Here is a 23,093-nt window from a genome sequence, read left to right on the forward strand (position 1 = left end):
TTGTCTAGCCCCCCAAAAATAAATTCTGTAAAAAAAAATTGCATTAGCAAAAAGAAGGATTGTGATGTACATGCGAACGGTCTCCCTCTAAAGAAATAGTCGTGACAAGGGTGCATTTGTAGTTTTAATCATTTGTTTTAATCATTTGTTTTAATCATTGTTTGTAGTTTTAATCATTCACACATCATTCACATTAAAATATAGTGTGAATGATTTTAGGATTTTATTGGCGCTCCCCATTGAAAATATGGCATGAGCCCCCCCCCCCCCCCCCATTGTTTTTCGGAGGCCTAAGTGTCTGGAGAAAAAAACCGGTCTACATTTCAGCACGCCTCCCTGAAAAAAATTCTGGATCCACCCTGCTAGCCCCCCCCCCCCCCCTAAAAAAAATATTGGTTCTAGAACCGCGCCTGATATGATAGCAGTACATTGTCTGTGACTGATACTTTAAGAATGACAAAATGGTGCTGACGGGCGAGTATTATATAGAGAACGCCAATATTAATAGTTACAGTCGAACACCTTTGTAACGGTCCTTGGGACTTACAAATGACCTTGTTATAACAGTATCTTCTATTGGAAAACAAAGGAAAACAAAGAAAAACAAACTTATTATCAGTCTTCGACTGTACATATCGAGTTTGACCTCCACCGAAGTATAATTTTATGTATTAATTAAAGGTCTATTAATCGTAATTGATGAATAAATTACATTTGATGAATTAATTTTAATTTGACGGGTTAATTTTAAATTCATGAATTAATGAATTAAGAGAAAGTTGATGAATTAAATTTAAACTGATGAATTCAATTTTAAAATTTACAAGAATAGATGCAATATGACAAACATAAATAACGATGATTGTGAAAGAAAGAACTTCATGGTTATTGCTTCAATAATTAAAGGAAACAAGAATTTGTACCAATTCTTTTGAGGACTATGCATGGAAAATAGTATCTAATAAGTATAAGTTATTAGTCACAATATATATCTAATCTGTTATATACCGGTGCGTGCTGGTGTATTTTTTTTATTAAAGTTGTATAGAAGTTTATAGAGAACAATTTTTAAAAATAAATATACTGAAATTAAATGAAATTATTGTGTATTGGTGCATACGTCATCAGGCTGTAATGAACATCTCTGAACCCAACCAACGTGCGGTGTATCTATTATCCATCCACAATGATGTGAAATACCGAAATAACTACATGGAAATCATACTAGAAATACAACAGCAAAAGTTTGACAACTATATACTTATTTTAAAGTATAACATAATCAATCTCATAACGTCTGTCCACTTTAATTACCAAAACTTGCCCACTTATTCAATTATAATAATAATAACAATAATAATAATAATAATAGACCATTATCATGTTGTGGCCATCTCGATTTTGTCCCATTCAAATCAACCAAAGCGAGGCTGGAAGGGAAAAATAGGCTGGTTCCTTTTTGCACATGAAACATTATCAGTCAGTACTGTTACTAGATACAGGGAACATGACTGAAATGGTGGCTGCATGATAAAGGTCTATAGTATGGCCCCTTGATAACTCCGCAAATGTGACGTGTCTATCTGATATGGGGCTGAAAGTTTCAAAGAGCAGAGTCGTAATCTAGTCAATCACAGGTCAATCACACGTTGCAGACAGTCTGTTCGGGGGTTTAGGATATAGAAGAAGTGAGCTCTCTCTTTTAGGGACGATTCGCGAAGTCTAGGTTGGCATCTTCGTACAGGTATACTGGGGCTCGTTTGGTCGATCGCGGCAGCCAAGGTTTATAGGTGCAGCCTATATAATGTGCTTGTGACAATTGGCAATAGACCATTATCATGTTGAGGCCATCTTGATTTTTCCCATTCAAATCAACGTAATCCAAGCGAGGCTGGAAGGAAAATAGTCTGGCTTCTTTTTGCACAAAAAATATTACCATTCAGTACCGTTATTGAATATACAGGGCCTGGGAACATGACTGAAATATGGCAGCAGCATAAAGGTATATCCGGGAAGGATGTGGTGGGCTGGTCGGAAAACCCCAGATCCTAGAAGATATAGGAAGTCTGCGATATAATAGTTTCATAAAGTTGAATTTCTAAATTCGACTCCTGAATGTTTGGTCAACATTCCTGCTTACTATGACCCGTGATGATTTGATTACAACCATGCAAACTAGGGCAGACAGAGCAGCATCTGCTGGCCGCGCACTTTGTCATCGTAAAGATGAGTGTCATAAGTTACGACGGCAAGCGGCTTAGCGCATCCTTCGGGTATGGAAATATCATCAAAGGAGTTTTCGAAGCAAGCCGTGTATCTCCGTGAGTAGTCGAATTCCCAGCTTGCTTCAGAGTCGAAGGATTCGCACCATCGATACTTCCCATCCAAGTCGTCTGTGAATTAGAGAGAGAAAAGAAAGGGAAGAAGACTCTATAAGGCCGACAATGATGCAGGGTGGCGGTTCGGTTTCTCATGCATCTTCTGATTTATAGTCCATATACTAATGCCTTGCTGCCAAAAACGCAAACCATAAGCTTTACAAAAGTGGTTTCCTTCCAAACTCATGAAGATAAAATGAGAAGTGTAGCCCTCATTGGCCTTATTCGCGAGTCGGCCATGTTGAATTGAAAGTAAGGTAAAATCTTCATTTTTGGAACTTGCGAAGTGAAATGAAAGCAAGTACATAAATAATTGAAGTCTACTTAAATGAAAAATTTAAAATTTGTTATTTTAACATTCCCTAATGTTTTTAGACAGTTTTTTTTTAAATGAAAGTAAAATATGCCTGCATAAATGGTCTGGCGCCATCCAATTCAACAGTTAACAATTTATGAAATACATTCAGGGAACACGACAAAAATGGCTACCTCATGAATAAGGTCCATTGGGATTAAATCTGGGGTCAATAATACTATTGGAAGTCGCGTTTATATCAACCAGTCCAGGCCTTTTGACAAGACGCAAGCGTGACTTTGGAATTCAAAATCGACTGGCGATAGGTCAGGTGAATGATCGGACTATACACAGTGTAACTTGGGGATGTGACGGCACAAAATGGAGACAAAATTTGAGGCTGCTCTTTTTACAAAGCGAAAGACACTCTCAGTTAGGTCGTAATACAGTTGAGGTTGCACAGATTTTTTTGTAACCCATCCAAATACACATCCTGCCACGCAGGCCTGTCTTTCAACAAAGCCAATGTAAAGGAACCAATCTGCACTTACCCTGAAAAAAGCTCCAGTCTTTACTTTGTATCCCTTCTCGAACACTGACCTGGAATTTGTAAGGGTCCTTCGTGTATTCGAAAACTGCAAATAATAATTGCAGTATGTACATGCGTGAGATTAACGTTAAACAAGCTTTTTAACCCTAAAAGGGCCGGGGCGGAATCCGTCCCCCCCCCCCTCGACTTTTTCCGCGATAGCCTTTAAAAAAAACATTTCGCGACCCGAGCTGTTATGACTTTTTAGCCTCAAGCCTTGCGCATCTTTTGACACCAAGAATATAAAAATCGGACCAGGGGTTGTCGCGCAGCGAAAAATTTTCCGGCGCTACGCGCCGTGAAAACTGAATTTCCCCATATACGTCGTGTACACAGACCAGAATTACCATTCGTACATATGAATAATTAATTAGCCATAATTCCAAACCCCTTTGACCTATAGTCATGATATTTCTTGAGTATGTTCATGAAGAGATGCTCTATGCATGTACCAAGTTTCAAAATTTTTCGTTACTCGATGGCCGAGATCTTAGGTGGGGGGGGGGAACCGAAATCTGCCCCCCCCCCCCCCCCCCACCGGCTGAGAGATGGTCAAAATAACCCGGCCCTTTTAGGGTTAAAAAAAAAAAAAAAGGGTTACCGAAATGTGGTTATTCTTAAACTAAATGACAATGAAACAGCACGCTTGTACAACTGTTAGTAACATCGCCACCGTTGGTCACATCTTGATCACGGCAGTATAGCTTCGGTTAATTTCGTCTCAAAGCCTGTTACCAATCCAACAATTAACAGTATCAAAGCCATGGACAGATTCCCTGTTGCCCTATCAGGTCTAATGCATACCATATTGAGCATCGGTGTTACTTACCTGCTAAGACCTCACGACTATTGAGGGACACAATAACATAGTGTTGACACAAATCCATAGCGTCGTTGCATGTCATGTTGATGAGACTAAATCCCTGATTTGGGGAGAGAAACAAAAGTATTTAGATGTAAACTGTCTTCAAGTTATAGACCTATTATACAAGTTAAACAAAGTCTCACTCCGGAATAGTTACCAGATTTGCATCACTGTTTTCAGCTTCCCAGTTACTCTCCACTCGACTGATAAGCACCAGACATGTAAGCAGGATTCGGAGCATTTTGGTGACTGATCAGTATCAAATCTAGCCATATGGGAAAACTGAGCACCAAACACCGATGTGTACCGTATAAATGCTGGGCCAGCTTGATTTTTTTATAAAGAATTACTGGCATAAATTAATTGTGGTTTAAGGGCTATATCAGCGTAGCTTGTTCGTGAATTCTCTGTGTTAATCTGGAAGCTACTTGTATATTCTAATACAATAGTTGAAGGGCAATTGCATAATTCACTGCGATTATTATACAGAGTTATAAATTTGTTTCCACACAAGTCCATTGTATACGCAAATTACCATAATCTTATTCAAAAGAATTAGTATTGCAATGATATGGTGATTCATATCGTGGATAGTTATAAACCACAGGTCAAATTTTGATGGTTTAGTCTATAGGTCCGGGGGAGACGCCAGATAATCGAAATAATTTCGGACTGGCCTCGGGTTTTTTGGCATCAAAATTCTTAATGTAAACGTCAATTTAGTTGTCGAATATGCAGTGGCTTTTGAGTACTTCAAAGCATCATTCAACGAATAAATAATCAAATGCCAATTTGAGTTTTTATTAAGTTCAAATGCACTGTAAGTTGCTAAAAGTTCACAAAGTGCAGCAGTTAAGCATAATACGTGTACTGTGTGAGTCAAAAAATGGAAACACACAAATTAGGACCATATTTTCAATGAAGTTTTTGTGATGTTATTTTAATGATTTGAGGTCAAGTTTACCACTTGAGATCATTTGGGTTAAACCTGGTGTTTCTGGTGCGTCATTCCATATACAAAAACTCTTTCCTATTAGCTGCACATGTCGGAAAGTTTGACATCTCTACACATACCACATAAACAATCTTAAATTGGAGCGAAAAAAAATGTCCTAAGTTATTGTAAGGATGAACAGGCGCGTGTACGGTGGTGTGTGCCCGCCATGCTGAGGATGGGTGGTGCTATCAACCAACGGTCGTTTCATTGGCTTCACCACCCAAGATATTGATCACAGATAACCGAGGCTCAGGGCAACCTCTCACTTGGTGAGTTCCAGTGATATGCCCAAACCGTAAATATCCATTTCTCGCATGAAACCCTGCAGTGAAGCGGGCTCATCAAGCTTGACCTCTCCGACACATCAACTCCAAAGCTACCTGACTCTTACATGACCCAGCCTCCCCCAAATTGAACTCTTGTCTTTGCACCCAGACTTGACAAGCGAAGTTAAGCCATCCCTTGATGTGCGAGTGGACAAGGTCAAGAAAGGATGAGGCTTGGATGGCACATGTACCAGCTTACTGAAGCAACGCAGGCCTGCAGATGGTGACATCATCACCTGATTGGGATACAATTAACTCAGTGCTAGCAAAACGAGTCAGCGAAGCCCCTTGCCGAAATCGGCATCTATGCCCTATTAAATTTTTCCTACACAAGGCTACATCCACATCTTCAATGTTCAAGCACGTGAAGGAACTGACGATGCAGGGCACTGAATTCCTCAATCCAGGCCAGACCGGCGTGTTTGGATCAGTCACTGTATGATATCATCAAGCTGCTCTCAAAAGTCAATACCACCGAATTTTTTTTTAGGAGAAGACAAGTTTGTACCTATGATGGGCGTGCAGCGTGCTGCACATTGAAGACATTCATCAATGTGATAGGGAAGCACCTGCCTCACTCTGGGCATGGAGGATGGGAGGGCCACTGTCCTTTCTAATGCTGAGGTCCTGACATTCGCTCACAGTCTGAACTCAATGAGCATCACATCAGCCGCACGAGGTACGCCCATTTAAGTCTCTCTCACGTCACTTTACCTGGTCAAGCAGACCGCCTACTCAGAGCATTGTAGGAATGAATGGACACACCGGAGTAATTTGATATGCGACCCACTGAGCCTGAAGGATTGAGAGTCACTGCAATCACTTCCGAGATCATTTCAAGCTTGTTTTGGAGATCCTCGGCCTATTGGAGCTCTGGGTGGGCTTCAGAAGTGGTGAAAAGTACAGTGACACTAGTCCATAGCATCTACTCCGATCTTGGTCTGACAAAGTCCTTGGCACCACCCCTCTTCCAAAGCCTAACATGGTGCGACACGACTTGCTTCGCCATGTCATGCAGAGCAAGGAGGTGGTGCAGCTGCAGGTGTCAAATGGGCCAGGTATCGCTTCTTCACTACTGAAAGCAGCTTGTCGGAAGCAATCCAGCTACCTGCTGTGCTGTTTGAACATGTAAAGCAACCGCTACTACAGGCCACCTCGGTCTAGCAGGAAATTCCTGACTTCATGGAGTGGGGCTGGCACAAAGATGGTACCAGTACATGGCAATCACTATGGACCACACTCTCAATGATGCTTCAGTGGCATGCGCCATTCTCTTGCACTGCGGCTGGCTCATGCAAGGGAAGGTAGAAATGCAACCACACTGGGTTTCTATATGCAAGGTCCTCTACAAATCATGGAGAAATGTGCATAATTGGACGGTGGTGATGACCAGTACAGTACTCATTTCTGGCCGGGCATCATAGAGGGCGGGCCAGAACGTATAGGTGGTAATATCATCATATTGTAAATAAACAGCTCCATTCAAACGCACACAGCGGCATATAGCATTTTGTCACTGCAGATATCATCCCCAAATATATTAATAAACATAGTTAAAACAGTAATCTTTATTGAAAAGTCTGATCCCTAATGAACTTTAGGGCAAAATGTGACCTACAATCTTTAATAAAGCAATAGATTCAGATTCTCTAACCCTGAAAACCCCTGTAAAATGGTATTATTAATGCTTCTAGCTCGTTTAGTTTTTAACTGTGACTGACCTCTATAAACTTGGCTGGCAGCCATATTGGATTTTTCCAATATGGTGGCCCCCGGGGCATCCGTCTTGCATCAAATCATTAAAATAACCTCAGATTCATATTCTTTGACACCGAAAACCCCTCCAAAGTTGTATTACTCATGATTCTAGCTAGTTTAGTTTTTTAACTGCGGTGTGTGGCGGCCATTTTGGATTTTGCCAATATGGCGGTCCCTTGGGGCATCTGTCTTGCCTCAAATCGTTAAAATAACATCAGATTCAGATTGCTCGACCCCGAAAATACCTGAAAAGTGGTATTATTTATGACTCTGGCTCGTTTAGTTTGATTGACCTCTGACCCGGTTGGCGGCCATATTGGATTTTGCCAATATGGCGGCCCCGTGGGGCGCCTGTCTTGGCGCCCGTCAAAAATCGAAATAGTATGGTATGGACGACATCTGTGCCGAATTTGGTGCTTTTGGAAGAATCTGAACCAAACAGCCCCTATAACGCCCTAACATCCCTGACTTATGCATCTTAATACTCGAAATCTATTGCCTACTCAGCAAATATAATAAAAGACGTTTACATTAGCATATTTATGCGAAAACAACCCCGACTCATAAATTATTTCGATTATATGGCGCCTCCCCCGGACTTAGACTAAAAATCATCAGAAAATTGACCTATCCACAATTATGAATCACTTATTCATTGCAATACTAAATCCTTTATTGAATAAGATTTCTCTAATTTGTATTAAATATCACAAAAAGTACCTGTATTGAAACAAATTCACCACTCTGCACAATTATCATTTGCAATTTCTCTTTAATTATTGCATTAGAATGTACAGTGACCTCCAGTTTGACACAGGGAACGGACTAGCTACGCTGATATAACTATAAAACGACAAATACTTTATGCCAGTATTTATTTATAAAAAATCAAGCTGTCACCGCATTTATACGTAATTCCCGGGGTGGGGTGGGGGTGTATACCCCCACACTTGTTGACCGCGGGGATGGGCTATGGAATCATCCCCCTATTTCGGATAGTTTGGTAGACCCCATGGGTATAAACCGTACAACTGAATCTTTTGCAATTCCGTCTGAATAGGCGTTCAACGGTAATTTGAAAACGTTCCTCGCGCAAAATATGAATGGATAACAAAAACTTGGGGGATATGATATAGCAGTACATTGTCTGTGACTGATACTTTAAGAACGACAAAATGGTGCTGACGGGCGAGAATTAGAGAACACCAATATTAATAGTTACAGTCGAACACCTTTGTAACGCTCCTTGGGACTTACAAATTACCTTGTTATAACAGGTATCTTGTATTGGAAAACAAAGAAAAACTGACTTATTATCAGGGTTCGACTGTACTTATCGAGTTTGACCTCCAACGAATTATAATTTTATGTATTAATTAAAGGTCTATTAATTTTAATTGATGAATTAATTACGTTTGATGAATTAATTTTAATTTGACGAGTTAATTTTAAATTCATGAATTAATTTAGATTTGATGAATTAATTTTAACTGATGAATTTCAATTTAAAATTTTACAAGAATAGATGCAATATGATGACAAACATAAATAACGATGATTGTGAAAGAAAGAACTTCATGGTAACTATGCTTCAATAATTAAAGGAAACAAGAATTTGTACCAATTGTTTGAGGACGTTGCATGAAAAAATAGTATCCAATAAGTATATGTTATTAGTATCGTTTTGGTTTGCAGTAACACCATGTGGTAATAACTACTGCTTAGAAGATATTTAGTTCTGAAAAGAACTTGTCCTGCTTATTATCAACTTCGCTAAGTAGTTTTTTGTTCTGATAAGAACAGTCCTGCTGTAAGTTCTAAACGAACTTGTCTTTGGTCTCAACGTTTCGACTAGCCTGCTCTAGCCATCGTCAGATTTAATAGATGGAATAGACCTGACGATGACTAGAGCAGGCTAGTCGAAACGTTGAGACCAAAGACAAATTCGTTTAGAACTTACAGCAGGACTGTTCTTATCAGAACAAAAAACTACTTAGCGAAGTTGATAAAAAGCAGGACAAGTTCTTTTCAGAACTAAATATCTTCTAAGCAGTAGTTATTACCACATGGTGTTACCGCAAACCGAAACGATACCGATACTCCACCATGCAAAGCCTCAAATCTTATATATGTTATAAGTAACAATATATATCTAAGCTACTCTCATGTAAAATACCGGTGCGTGCTGGTGTATACAGTGTAAGTTGTATACAGAACTTTATATAGAACTATTTTAAAAATAAATGTAGGCCTACTGAAATTAAATGAATAGACTTGTTAATAAGATGGAATTTAATAGATGGAATAGACTTGTGTATCGGTACATACGTCATTATGCTGGAATGAACATCTCTGAACCCATCCAACGTGCTGATTATCTTTCATCCATCCACAATGATGTGAAATACCGAAATAACTACATGGAAATTGTACTTAATACAACAGCAAAAGTTTGACAACTTATTTTAAAGTACATGTATAGCATAATCGTTTTCATAACGTCTGTACACTTTAATTTCCAAAACTAGCCCACTTATGCAATTATAATAATAATAATAATAATAATAATAGACCATTATCATGCTGTGGCCATCTCGATTTTGTCCCATTCAAATCAACCAAAGCGAGGCTGGAAGGGAAAAATAGGCTGGTTCCTTTTTGCACATAAAACATTATCAGTCAGTACTGTTATTAGATACAGGGAACATGACTGAAAAGGTGGCAGCATGATAAAGGTCTATAGTATGGCCCCTTGATCCCGCAAATGTGACGTGTCTATCTGATACGGGGTTGAAAGTTTCAAAGAGCAGAGTCGTAATCTAGTCAATCACACGTTGCAGACAGTCTGTTCGGGGGTTTAGAAGTGAGCTCTTTCTTTTAGGGACGATTCGCAAAGTCTAGGTTGGCATCTTCGTACAGGTATACTGGGGCTCGTTTGGTCGATCGCGGCAGCCAAGGTTTATAGGTGCAGCCTATATAATGTGCTTGTGACAATTGGCAATAGACCATTATCATGTTGAGGCCATCTTGATTTTTCCCATTCAAATCAACGTAATCCAAGCGAGGCTGGAAGGAAAATAGTCTGGCTTCTTTTTGCACAAAAAATATTAGCATTCAGTACCGTTATTGAATATACAGGGCCTGGGAACATGACTGAAATATGGCAGCAGCATAAAGGTATATCCGGGAAGGATGTGGTGGGCTGGTCGGAAAACCCGAGATCCTAGAAGATATAGGAAGTCTGCGATATAATAGTTTCATGAAGTTGAATTTCTAAATTTGACTCCTGAATGTTTGGTCAACATTCCTGCTTACTATGACCTGTGATGATTTGATTACAACCATGCAAACTAGGGCAGACAGAGTAGCATCTGCTGGCCGCGCACTTTGTCATCGTAAAGATGAGTGTCATAAGTTACGACGGCAAGCGGCTTAGCGCATCCTTCGGGTATGGAAATATCATCAAAGGAGTTTTCGAAGCAAGCCGTGTATCTCCGTGAGTAGTAGAATACCCAGCTTGCTTCAGAGTTGACGGATTCGCACCATCGATACTTCCCATCCACGTCGTCTGGGAATTAGAGAGAGAAAAGAAAGGGAAGAAGACTCTATAAGGCCGACAATGATACAGGGTGGCGGTTCGGTTTCTCATGCATCTTCTGATTTATAGTCCATATACTAATGCCTTGCTGCCAAAAAAGCAAACCATAAGCTTTACAAAAGTGGTTTCCTTCCAAACTCATGAAGATAAAATGAGAAGTGTAGCCCTCATTGGCCTTATTCGCGAGTCGGCCATGTTGAATTGAAAGTAAGGTAAAATCTTCATTTTTGGAACTTGCGAAGTGAAATGAAAGCAAGTACATAAATAATTGAAGTCTACTTAAATGAAAAATAAAAAATTTGTTATTTTAACATTCCCTAATGTTTTGAGACAGATTTTTTTTAAATGAAAGTAAAATATGCCTGCATAAATGGTCTGGCGCCATCCAATTCAACAGTTAACAATTTATGAAATACATTTAGGGAACACGACAAAAATGGCTACCTCATGAATAAGGTCCACTGGGATTAAATCTGGGGTCAATAATTAAAACTATTGGAAGTCGCGTTTATATCAACCAGTCCGGGCCTTTTGACAAGACGCAAGCGTGACTTTGGAATTCAAAATCGACTGGCGAAAGGTCAGGTGAATGATCGGACTATACACAGTGTAACTTGGGGATGTGACGGCACAAAATTGAGACAAAATTCGAGGTTGCTCATTTTACAAAGCGAAAGACACTCTCAGTCAGGTCGTTACAGTTGAGGTTGCACATATCTTTTTTTTGTAACCCATCCAAATACAGCCTGCCTCGCAGGCCTGTCTTTCAACAAAGCCAACTAAATAAGAACCAATCTACACTTACCCTGAAAAAAGCTCCAGTCTTTACTTCGTATCCCTTCTCGAACACTGACCTGGAATTTGTAAGGGTCCTTCGTGTATTCGAAAACTGCAAATAATAATCGCCATATGTACATGCGTGAGCTTAACGTTAAACAAAGAATCAATGCACAGGGGCCTATGCACTTTGACATATAGTCATGAATTTCTTGGGTATGTTCATGAAGAATTGCTCTATGCATGTACCAAGTTTCAAAATGTTTCGTTACTCGATGGCCGAGATCTTAGGGGGGGGAACGAAATGCGCCCCCCCCCCCCACCCCACGGCTGAGAGATGGTCAAAATAACCCGGCCTGTTAGGGTTTTTAAAAAAAAAAGGGTTACTGAAATGTGGTTATTCTTAAAGTAAATGACAATGAAACAGCACGCTTGTACAACTGTTAGTAACATCGCCAACGTTGGTCACATCTTGATCACGGCAGTATAGCTTCGGTTAATTTCGTCTCAAAGCCTGTTACCGATCCAACAATAATTAACAGTATCAAACCCATGGACAGATTCCCTGTTGCCCTATCAGGTATAATGCATACCATATTGAGCATCGGTATTACTTACCTGCTAAGACCTCGCGACTATGGACGGACGCAATATAATTGTGTTGACACAAATCCATAGCGTCGTTGCATGTCATATTGATGAGACTGAATCCCTGATTTTAGAAGAGAAACAAAAGTATATGAGATGTAATTTTCTTCAAGTTATAGACCTATTATACAAGTTAAACAAAGTCTCACTCCGGAATAGTTACCAGATTTGCATCAGATGGGTCACTGTCTTCAGCTTCCCAGTTACTCTCCACTCGACAGATAAGCATCAGACATGAAAACAGGATTCGGAGCATCTTGGCGACTGATCAGTATCAAATCTGGCCATATGAAAACTGAGCACCTAACACCGATGTGTACCGTATAAATGCTGGGCCAGCTTGATTTTTTTTATAAAGAATTACTGGCATTAATTATTTGTGGTTTAAGGGCTATATCAGCGTAGCTTGTCCGTGAATTCCCTGTGTTAATCTGGAAGTTACTTGTACATTCTAATACAATAATTGAAGGGCAATTGCATAATTCACTGCGATAATTATACAGAGTTATGAATTTGTTTCCTAGTCCATTGTACTTTGTTGGGTTTTTTTTAAAGCAAATTACCATAATCTTATTCAAAAGATTTAGTCTTGCAATGAGTTAGTGATTCATATCGTGGATAGCTAACGGTAAATTTTTTGATGGTTTAGTCTAAAGCCGCGGGGGAGACGCCAGATAATCGAAATAATTTCAGACTCGGTTTTTTGGCATCAAAATACTCAATGTAAACGTCAATTTAGTTGTCGAATATGCAATGGCTTTTGAGTACTTCAAAGCATCATTCAACGAACAAATAATCAAATGCCAATTAGAGTTTTTATTAAGTTCAAATGCACTGTAAGTTGCTAAAAAGTCACAAAGTGCAGCAGTTAAGCATAATACGTGCACGTCTGCATGTAGCACTTTCAAAATCTAGGATATGAAAGCCCAATTAAAAAGCTTTCTTTTAGTACAAGAATCATTCAAATCACCCATGCTTTTCAATTTACGGAATTTTAAAACACAAACACCGTTTTAAACTTCTGTCCATGCACGGATCACAAAAAGGGAAGTGATCTTTCAGCAAAACGAAAACAATTCACATACACTACATCCCTGTGTGAATTGTTTTCGTTTTGCTAAAAGAACATTTACCTTTTTTGTGATCCATGGACAGAACTTAAAAACCTTGTTTGTGTTCAAAATTCCGTAACTTGAAAAGTACACAAGTGATGTGAATGATTCTTGTACTAAACGAAAGCTTATTAAGTGGGCTTTCATATCCTAGATTTTAAAAGTGCTACATGCAGAACTTCATTAAATAATAAGTCCTGCCATTTGTGTTTTCATTTTTTTTTACTCACCCTGTACTTGCACTACGACAAAACAGCGGAATCTTGTGAAGGAAGTACGGATGACATTATGGGTAACTTATCATGACCTTCGCATTCAGCTATAGCGCGCGCTATGTATGATAAACATCAGCAGTGCACGTCACAGGTCACGCAAAATCTATCCAATGAGAGCTTGGAGAGATCAGCCCTTCCCAAAGTCGTGTTTGCAGGGCGGGGGGGGGGGGGGTTCGAGCGAAGGCTTCGTACATGTAACAGTACTTAATTGCATGGCAAACTAAAAAGTGGTGCGGCGACGCGGCTTTTTTTTTTTTTTTTACCTGATTTTTTTGCTTCAAATGTCGGCTGATGACTGCAAATGGTGCCCGACTAAACTTAGTGCAAATATATGGGAGTCCAGAGAGGCCACATAAAGCTTATTCTCGACCATAACCCAATCTAAAAACACGTTAAAATTGTGCAGCAGCATGATTCCAGTCAAACCAGTGAGTTTGGCGGTTTTGAGATATCATCTTTCATTGAAAAAAAAAACTTTTTCATTTTGCCGACGGGCATGGCAACGGCGACGCGCGCGCATACCAGAATTATATTCTGTCATGTTTTATTTTCAATGAAATAGTTTTTAAAAAAATGAATAACATAATATAATACATTTGCGGGGTGAATATACAAGAGAGGTCACCCACTGAAAAAAAGGCGCTCTCTCTTGCCCACAATATTTCAAAAAAGGCGTATATGGACCTTATAGGTAGCAGTCATCAAGGCAATACATTTGTCTTGCTGTGACATACCAGAAATAAACCTTTTAAGCACTCATTGTTACTGAATTAAAATAACAAAGGATGCCCTATAAGACGGCCGCTATACTCATAAAGTCTACCCATGAGGTCTAAGAAATACGAAGGGTGCTCAAGTTTAAGGAAAAAAGTCAATCTGGCATGAAATGTCATCATGGCCTACGTCAAAGTGAAAATGCACAAAACGCTGCTCCATCCCATCAATTCAAAACTTTTATTTTTCGATTCATTGACATTCAACGGTTGTATTCAAAAATGAATCAAAAGCTTGGAAAACACAACGACTATCCTCTATCAATAGAATTTCTGTAGAAATATAACTATGCAGTTTTTCTAGTATATATTTTCCTGCTCAGTCTTGCAATTGACTTTGTATTTCGTTAATCTTTCAGAAATTTGAGATAATTAACACACTGTTATAATGCAACTCAAAATAATTATAATATACACGACTACATGTAATTGTCGCACAGATTTTTCATATTATTCAGGGAATTATTGTAATTAAGGGAATTATTGTTGTTAATGTATTTTTACTCTGTTGGACGGTTTTTAATCAAATTTGGTATACTACTTTTAATTGGATAGTTGTATTATTGGGAGACAGGTGTTTTTACCAATAAATCTGAATAAATAAAGTATTATTCCATCCTGTATGCTCATTGTCTCTGTCCCTTTGCCAGATTCATGCTATTGTGTCTCATTCAGTGCACATCACTGGAGTTCGTTTCATTCCCTTTAACGCGTTTCTATCATTCCGTTCCCCCTGTGAGCGTCCTTCGTTTGTCTTCTAAGGCCAAAAAAAGTCTCCGGTTTTTGGTATGGAGCTTGCCCAAAAAGTGGTGTGGCGACGCGGCTTTTTTTTTTTTTTTTTTTACCTGATTTTTTTGCTACAAATGTCGGCTGATGACTGCAAATGGTGCCCGACTAAACTTAGTGCAAATATATGGGAGTCCAGAGAGGCCACATAAAGCTTTTTCTAGACCATAACCCAATCTAAAAACACGTTAAAATTGTGCAGCAGCATGATTCCATTCAAACCAGTGAGTTTGGCGGTTTTGAGACATCATCTTTCATTGAAAAAAAAACTTTTTCATTTTGCCGACGCGCATGGCTACGGCGACGCGCGCGCACACCAGAAATCGGAGACGTTTTTTGGGGGGCCTAAGAACAAAGTACCTGGAATTTGAAGATGTATTACCTTGAATTATGCATCTTAGTACTCGAAAGCTATTGCCTACTCAGCAAATATAATAAAAGACGTTTACATTAGCATATTTATGCGAAAACAACCCCGACTCATAAATTATTTCGATTATATGGCGCCTCCCCCGGACTTAGACTAAAAATCATCAGAAAATTGACCTGTGGTTAGCTATCCACAATTATAAATCACTTGTTCATTGCAATACTAAATCCTTTATTGAATAAGATTTCTCTAATTTGTATTAAATATCACAAAAAGTACGTGTATTGAAACAAATTCACCACTCTGCACAAGTTTCAAACTTGCGCGCGCAAATTTCAAAGTTGCGCAAGTAGCAAGTTTGCGCTCGACAGTACTAGTAGTAACGATTGCACGAGGAACAGCGTACGCGCGAAGGTTTATTAGTCAGACCCTTTTTATATCTAACAGTACGTCTAGATTCCAGACTAGCTGCTACAACTCCCCAGTTCATTAGGAATTTTACTGAAAGGTATGCGACAAGGTATGCAATAAAATTCACGACATTGCAAACAAATTCGCATACGTGTGCGCACATATTCGCGAATTGTTTCACGACATCGCATACGTGTGCGCACATATTCGCGATTAATTTCACGACATCGCATACGTGTGCGCATACATTCGCGATAAATTTCGCGACATCGCATACGTGTGCGCACATATTCGCGATAAATTTTGCGACATCGCATACGTGTGCGCACACATTCGCGATAAATTTCGCGACATCGCATACGTATGCGCACACGTTTGCGATATGCGATGTCCCTTCATAAAAGGAACCAATCTGCACTTACCCTGGAAAAATCTCCAGTCTCTGCTTTGTATCCCTTCTCGAACACCGACCTGGAGTTTGTAAGGGTCCTTCGTGTATTCGAAAACTGCAAAAAATAATCGCAGTATGTACATGCGTGAGCTTAACGTTAAACAAAGAATCAATGCACAGGTGCTTTTTGAGACGTTTGGTGGCGATTTATACATGTAGATCTTTAACATATTAGCCATAATTTATAATAGGCACATTTCGACGTCATGTTGTTCACACGGGCGTCGCGAGGGGAAGGGGGGGGGGGCAAGGGGGGGCGCTCCCCCCTCCCCGGAAAAGCAACAAAAAAAGAAAAAGGAGGAAAAAAAGGAAAAGAAAGACAGATAAAAAAGAGGCGCGGAGTCGTATTGCTGTTTATTTAATGGGGGGGAGGGGAATGTACCTGCCCGCCCTCGAAAAATGATCAATTGAGAATATGCTGGAAAAGTACAGGGATTTTGGGGAGGAAAACGTGCTTTGCCCCCTCTAACAAAAATCATGGTGACGCCCATGGTTGTTCAAACCATATTCGCTTATCCCTTTGAATTTAGGCATAATTTTGTTACTAACTTGTCATGCTGAAATTATGATAATTCACCAGCTCAATAACTATGTAATCAATTTGATGGCCAATTTAAAATGGCAAAGACACAGCTTAAAAAAAAAAGGGTTTTTGAAATGTGGTCATTCTTAAACTAAATGACAATGAAACAGCGCGCTTGTACAACTGTTAGTAACATCACCACCGTTGGTCACATCTTGATCACGGCAGTATAGCTTCGGTTAATTTCGTCTCAAAGCCTGTTTACCGATCCAACAATTAACAATATCAAACCCATGGACAGATTTCCTGCAGTGCTGCCCTATCAGGTCTAATGCATACCATATGTGAGCATCAGTGTTACTTACCTGCTAAGACCTCGTGACTATAGAGGGGCAGAATAAAATAGTGTTGACACAAATCCATAGCGTCGTTGCATTTCATATTGATGAGACTGAATCCCTGATTTGAGGAGAGAAACAAAAGTATATGAGATGTAACTTTCTTCAAGTTATAGACCTATTTCAAGTTAAACGAGGTACCACTCTAGAATAGTTACCAGATTTGCACCAGATTGGTTACTGTTTTTAGCTTCCCAGTTACTCTCCACTCGACTGATAAGCATCAGACATGAAAAAAGGATTCGGAGCATTTTGGCGACTGAACAGTAGATAACAAGTCTGGCCATATGAAAACTGAGCACCTAACACCGATGTGTACTGTATAAATGCTGGGCCAGCTTGATTTTTTTTATAAAGAATTACTGGCATAAATTATTTGTGATTAAAGGGCTATATCAGCGTAGCTTGTCTGTGAATTCCCTGTGTTAATCTGGAAGTTACTTGTACATTCTAATACAATAATTGAAGGGCAATTGCATAATTCACTGCGATTATTACACAGAGTTATAAATTTGTCTCCACACAAGTCCATTGTACTTTGTGGGGGGGGGGGGGTTTAACGCAAATTACCATAATCTTATTCAAAAGATTAAGTATTGCAATGATTTAGTGATTCATATCGCGGATAGCTAAATATACATGCCAATAAGAGTTTTCGGTAAAGAAAACCCAAATGTCAGGAGCATAATGTAAGTTACAGAATTTTAACACTGTTTTAAACTTCTGTCCATGCACGGATCACAAAAAAAGGTAAGTGTTCTTTCAGCAAAACGAAAACAATTCACACACATCCCTATGTGATGTTTTTCGTTTTGCTGATGAAAGAACATTTACCTTTTTGTGATCCTTGGAAATAACCTTAAAACGGTGTTTGTGTTCAACATTCCGTATATAACATGAAAGGTACACATACGTGTTTTGAATGATTCTTGTACTAAACGAAAGCTTATTGATTGGGCTTTGATATCCTACATTTTGAAAGTGCTACATGCAGAACTTAATTAAATAATTGGTCCTGCCATTTATGTTTCCTTTTTTATACTCACACTGTACTTGCACTGCGACAAAACAGTACGCGTGTAGGCACATTATTGTTTATGTCCCATTGGGAAATAGACCGCTCCCTCAGTCAAGCCACGCCCATGATGTTTTGCAGGCCCGGATTATCCAATAGGAACAGAGTAGGCACTGTGTCTAGGGCCTACGAAAATATCCGGGACCTACGAAAAATTCGGGGGCCTACGAAAATACCGCAATGTGCCATAAAACACATAATTACAGGCCTATATACCCGCACCCACGCTTACACAGGCATGGAAGTGGGGTACTTCCTTTGTTCTCGTGTACTAAAATTTTGAAATGTCGCACACTAATTTCAAAATGCTCTTATTTTAACCAGAATTAATTTCCTGGGCTGAAATTCGGACTTAATACCCCTTTTCTAAAACTCTTCCATTAGCGACCAATCAACCCACCTTGGAAATTCCTAGTTTTTGAGTAAAATCCATATATCTATTTCGTGAAAAACTTGTGGGTACCAAAATGGTACCCCGCAAGTCGGTAGGCATTCCTTTTGGGGTACCTTCCATTGTTCCGGTACCCCATATAAGGCAGTGTTTATACGTTCACACACACCCACACCCACAGTTTTAAAAAACGATTTCACCAACTGGCGCGGCGCCGTAAAATGTACATCACGTAAGCATACGTGACCTACGTATACAATGTACGTGTAAAGTATGTGCTTCTGAAGCACGGTGCCAACCATGGGCGTCGATCGGTGGGGGACGGGGGGGGGGCATGTCGTCGTCGTCTTCAAGCTATTTTCGTCCCCGAATAAAACATTGTAAACTTCATATTTTGATTCTATAGCTCAGAACAGCTGGTTTTAAGTACTCCAAACTCGAAAATGATGATGTTCTTTTGCTAAACAAAAGTTGGTTAAAGTGGTCATAATTGTCTCAGATGTCACCACAGAGTGTCTAGAATCCAATGGTTTTTCAGGGCCCTTAAGCGGGCCCCAACCCCACGCCGTTTAGGCTTCGCACTCGCATTAGTTCTGATCAAGATACAGTACCACCTCCACTTTTGAGAAGCAATTGACGCCCTTGGTGCCAACAGGCTTTTAGAGCTAGGACCCGGGTCCTGGCCTGATTTGTACAGTGCTTTGTACCTTGAATTTGGTGCCGGTGGCTAGAGCGGAGTAGGGCCTACGGAACACTGGTGCCTAGGGCCTACGAAACACCTAATCCGGGCCTGATGTTTTGACCAATCACGGTTCTGATTGCAGCACTCACTAATATAATAATAATATCCTACAGAAGTTTGCCCTACATGCACGCTTGTAAATGGTGTGCTAGTTCACTGACTTTGTCAGTAGGTTTATAAATCATTTTATTAATAATTATTACTCGGTCATATTTTTACGCCAGTGTGGAAATTGAAGACCGGGACATTTCAGACCGGGTAATTTCAAACACTGTAATATAATTTCGGGTAAATAAATATTCTGAATCCTATAGGGAAAAAAAAACTGAAGTCACAATTTTTGCAATACAGCTAGGTTATTCCACTGGAAACATGATGGGCAATATGCATCTCACACGGAGATCGCGTGTGGGGCTATAGTGAAATGTAATCGGCAACTTTTTTTCTGACATTAGGAAGGGCTGATGCCGCTTCACAGAATCTTGTGAAGGAAGTACGCATGGCATTATGGGTAGCTCATCAGCAGCGCTGCATGCTACGTCACAGGTCACGCAAAATCTCTCCAAAGAGAGCTCGAAGAAATCAGCCCTTCCCAGCGTCCTGTTTGCAGGAGGGGGGGTACGAGCGAAGGCGCCCTACATCTGACAGCGCTGAATTGTATGGCAAACTTTAATATGTAGGATATTCTGGTGTTGTGTGTTTCTCGGTTCGAGTATATGCCCACCGCTGCACCTCTTGCACTTTGCAACATAAAACAGTACATTGGAACTGAAGAACAAAGTACCTGGCATTAGAAGATGTATTACCTTGAATTGTGCATTTAATTACTCGAAAGCTATTGCTTATTCGACAAATTATTTATTAATTCATGTCTTTTATTCATTAATCATAAATCAACAACAACCAAAAGACATGGAGGAAACCTAGAACATCATGAACATGAAAGACGAATCAAAAGAAACAGTCTAAATGTCAATGAAGCAAGGAACTAGAAATTAATGTAGAAGTAAGAGGGAAAAAATGGTTTGCAGAATTGACAAATTAAATAATTAACAATTAAGCATAACAAGGAAAGCATAACAAGAAAAGCATTAGGAATAATGATTGCTTGGCTAGGTCAAGGGAATATTGATGAGTGGGATGGGCGATATGAAAGAATACCTTAATCTTGAGAATCAATCCAAACGGGGCTGTATTTTGAGTAGAAGATAACGAAGGATGAGACCAGTGCTGTTTTTGACAGGTGAGTGGTGAGTTGCCGTATTTCGGTTTTTGTCATCATATTGAATAGGGAGCGGATTTGTGTTTTGTTGTTTTCGTCTATGAAGCCTCTACTTCCTTTTTCCAAGGCGATGAGTTTGGAGTTGAAGCCTATCTCACGCAAATCTCGTGTTAGGTTGGCATATTTTTGCATTTTGTAGTCATGGCTTTTAGTTATGTTAGTTTCGAATGGTACCGTTAATTCAACTATGGTGATGTCTTTGTTATGTTCGTCTGTTATGACAATGTCTGGCTTAGGTGTGGTTGGTAGTATGGATGGTGGGATGGTATTGCAGCCAGGAGCGTGTTTACCATCGAGATCGGCAAAGAGTTTGCGGTAAGAGCAGCTGTTGTACATTTTGTCTAGGGATTTACAGATTTCCAGTAAAACATTGTTGCCTTGATTGAGCATTACTGGGCAGTAATTGAGGACGTGTAACAATGTTTCTTTGGATGTACAAAGTGTACATAATAAAAGACATTTACATTAGCATATTAATGCAAAAACAATCCCGACTCATAGATCATTGAGTTATTAATAAACATCATATATACGGTACACATCGGTGCATGGTCCTCAGTTTTCACGTACAATTTGGCCAGAGCTGTTGAACTGATCAGTCGCGAAAATGCCCCGAATCTTGCTTGCCTGTTTGATGCTTGTCGTCAGTGGAGTGGAGAGTAACTGGAATGCCGAAGAAAGCGATTCATCAAAAGCAAAAATGGTACCTACAGGGTGAGTCAAAAAAAGCGGCAACCAAACCCCCAAAACTATATTTCATATTTAAAAAAATATGTAGCACCGAAAATAATACTGACTGGAAAGCCAATTTCATAAGCTACTTTTAGATGAAAAAATGACTGAAATTGCTCAATACGTACAAAGAATATCACCATTTAAACACAATGACCTTTCAATCTCTTTCGTCAAAAAAGCGATTTCAAGAATCGTCGTCCAAATTGTCTTCAAACATCACCAGCGATAAAACCTCAGTTGAAAAGTTAAAAAATATTACACAAAGTCTTTTCGAAGGCCCGTCTTTTAATAAAGTGGATTTTAAAAATACTATGTTTTGCCTAACAAGGGTCATTAATAAAGATATTGTGTACTACAGTTGTTGACAGTTGTTGAAACAAGTTTTCTTTGTTGTTCCAAATAGTCAGAATACACAATAAATTGCTCCTTTTTTGGACGAAACAGGTTTTAGGTTTATTGCGTTTAAATGGTGATATCATTTGAACGGATTAAATCATTTCAGTATTTTTTTCATCTAAAAGTAGCTTATGAAATTGGCTTTCCAGTCATTACTATTTGTGGTGCTTCATTTTTTTTTTTAAATATGAAACATATTTTGGGGGGTTTGGGTTCCTCTGTTTTTGACTCACCCTGTACATGTATTCTCCTGCCGCATATTGTCTAACGTATAAAGTCCCAACAAAAGAAAGTTACATTCCCTTTCTTTGATTTTCCCACCGCCAATCAGGGATTCAGTCGCATCGATATGACATGCAACGACGCTGAGGATGTGTGTCAACACTGTTTCATAATGCCCCTCTTTGGACACGAGTTCTTAATGGGTATGTATCCACACTTGATGGGTAAATTAAGCCTTGGGCAACATAAATCAGTCCGTGTACAGGGTGAGTAAAAAAAAAAAAAAACCAAATGGCAGGACCAATTTTTGAATGAAGTTTTTCATGTAGCACTTTCAAAATCTAGGATATAAAAATCCAATCAATAAGCTTTCGTTTAATACAAGAATCATTCAAATCATTCATGTACTTTTCAAGTTACGGAATTTCGAACACAAACACCGCTTTTAAGTTCTGTCCACGGATCATAAAACAGGTGAGTGTTCTTTCATCAAACTGAAAAGAATTCTCATAGGGATCGAATTGTTTTCGTTTTGCTGAAAGAACACTTAATTTTTTGTGAGCTGTGGACAGAACTTTAAAACGGTGTTTGTGTTCAGTGATTTGAATTACTGTTGTTCTAAAAGAAAGCTTAAGCATTCTAGTTGCGATTAGAATCAAAGCTATAGACATTTGGTGTGGTTATTGGAAACGACCAAAATGCCCGAAGAGCAAATGAGCCTATATGCCTATATAGAACTGGCAAAAATGTTTTTGTATAAAAACAGAAACAATTTCCAATGATGCCTGGAACACCATTGAGTGGAACCAATGGTTTAATCCATGAATGGTGTCTACCATTCAGTGAATCCAATGGTGTTATCAGCGGTACAAAATGGTAAACTCTATGGTATTCCAATGGTAGCATTCCAAAACACCATC

At 39.3% G+C, this 23,093-nt stretch overlaps 2 protein-coding genes across 2 annotated transcripts; both read right to left on the reverse strand.

Annotated features, from left to right (window-relative positions):
- Positions 1 to 382: 382 nt before the first annotated feature.
- On the reverse strand, positions 383 to 4,441 carry LOC119722584. The gene is made up of 4 exons (XM_038192765.1): positions 4,285 to 4,441; positions 4,092 to 4,185; positions 3,225 to 3,308; positions 383 to 2,393 (listed from the first exon to the last, which is right to left on the reverse strand). Exons 1-4 carry the CDS (start codon positions 4,366 to 4,368, stop codon positions 2,176 to 2,178), a joined length of 480 nt encoding a protein of 159 aa, XP_038048693.1. The 5' UTR covers positions 4,369 to 4,441; the 3' UTR covers positions 383 to 2,175.
- Positions 4,442 to 9,275: 4,834 nt separating this feature from the next.
- Positions 9,276 to 12,540, reverse strand: LOC119722585. The gene is made up of 4 exons (XM_038192766.1): positions 12,395 to 12,540; positions 12,202 to 12,295; positions 11,612 to 11,695; positions 9,276 to 10,776 (listed from the first exon to the last, which is right to left on the reverse strand). Exons 1-4 carry the CDS (start codon positions 12,485 to 12,487, stop codon positions 10,559 to 10,561), a joined length of 489 nt encoding a protein of 162 aa, XP_038048694.1. The 5' UTR covers positions 12,488 to 12,540; the 3' UTR covers positions 9,276 to 10,558.
- Between the last annotated feature and the right edge of the window lie 10,553 nt (positions 12,541 to 23,093).

The sequence above is a fragment of the Patiria miniata genome, unplaced genomic scaffold (assembly GCF_015706575.1).
Source record: "Patiria miniata isolate m_02_andy unplaced genomic scaffold, ASM1570657v1 HiC_scaffold_16, whole genome shotgun sequence".
Classification (NCBI taxonomy): domain Eukaryota; kingdom Metazoa; phylum Echinodermata; class Asteroidea; order Valvatida; family Asterinidae; genus Patiria; species Patiria miniata.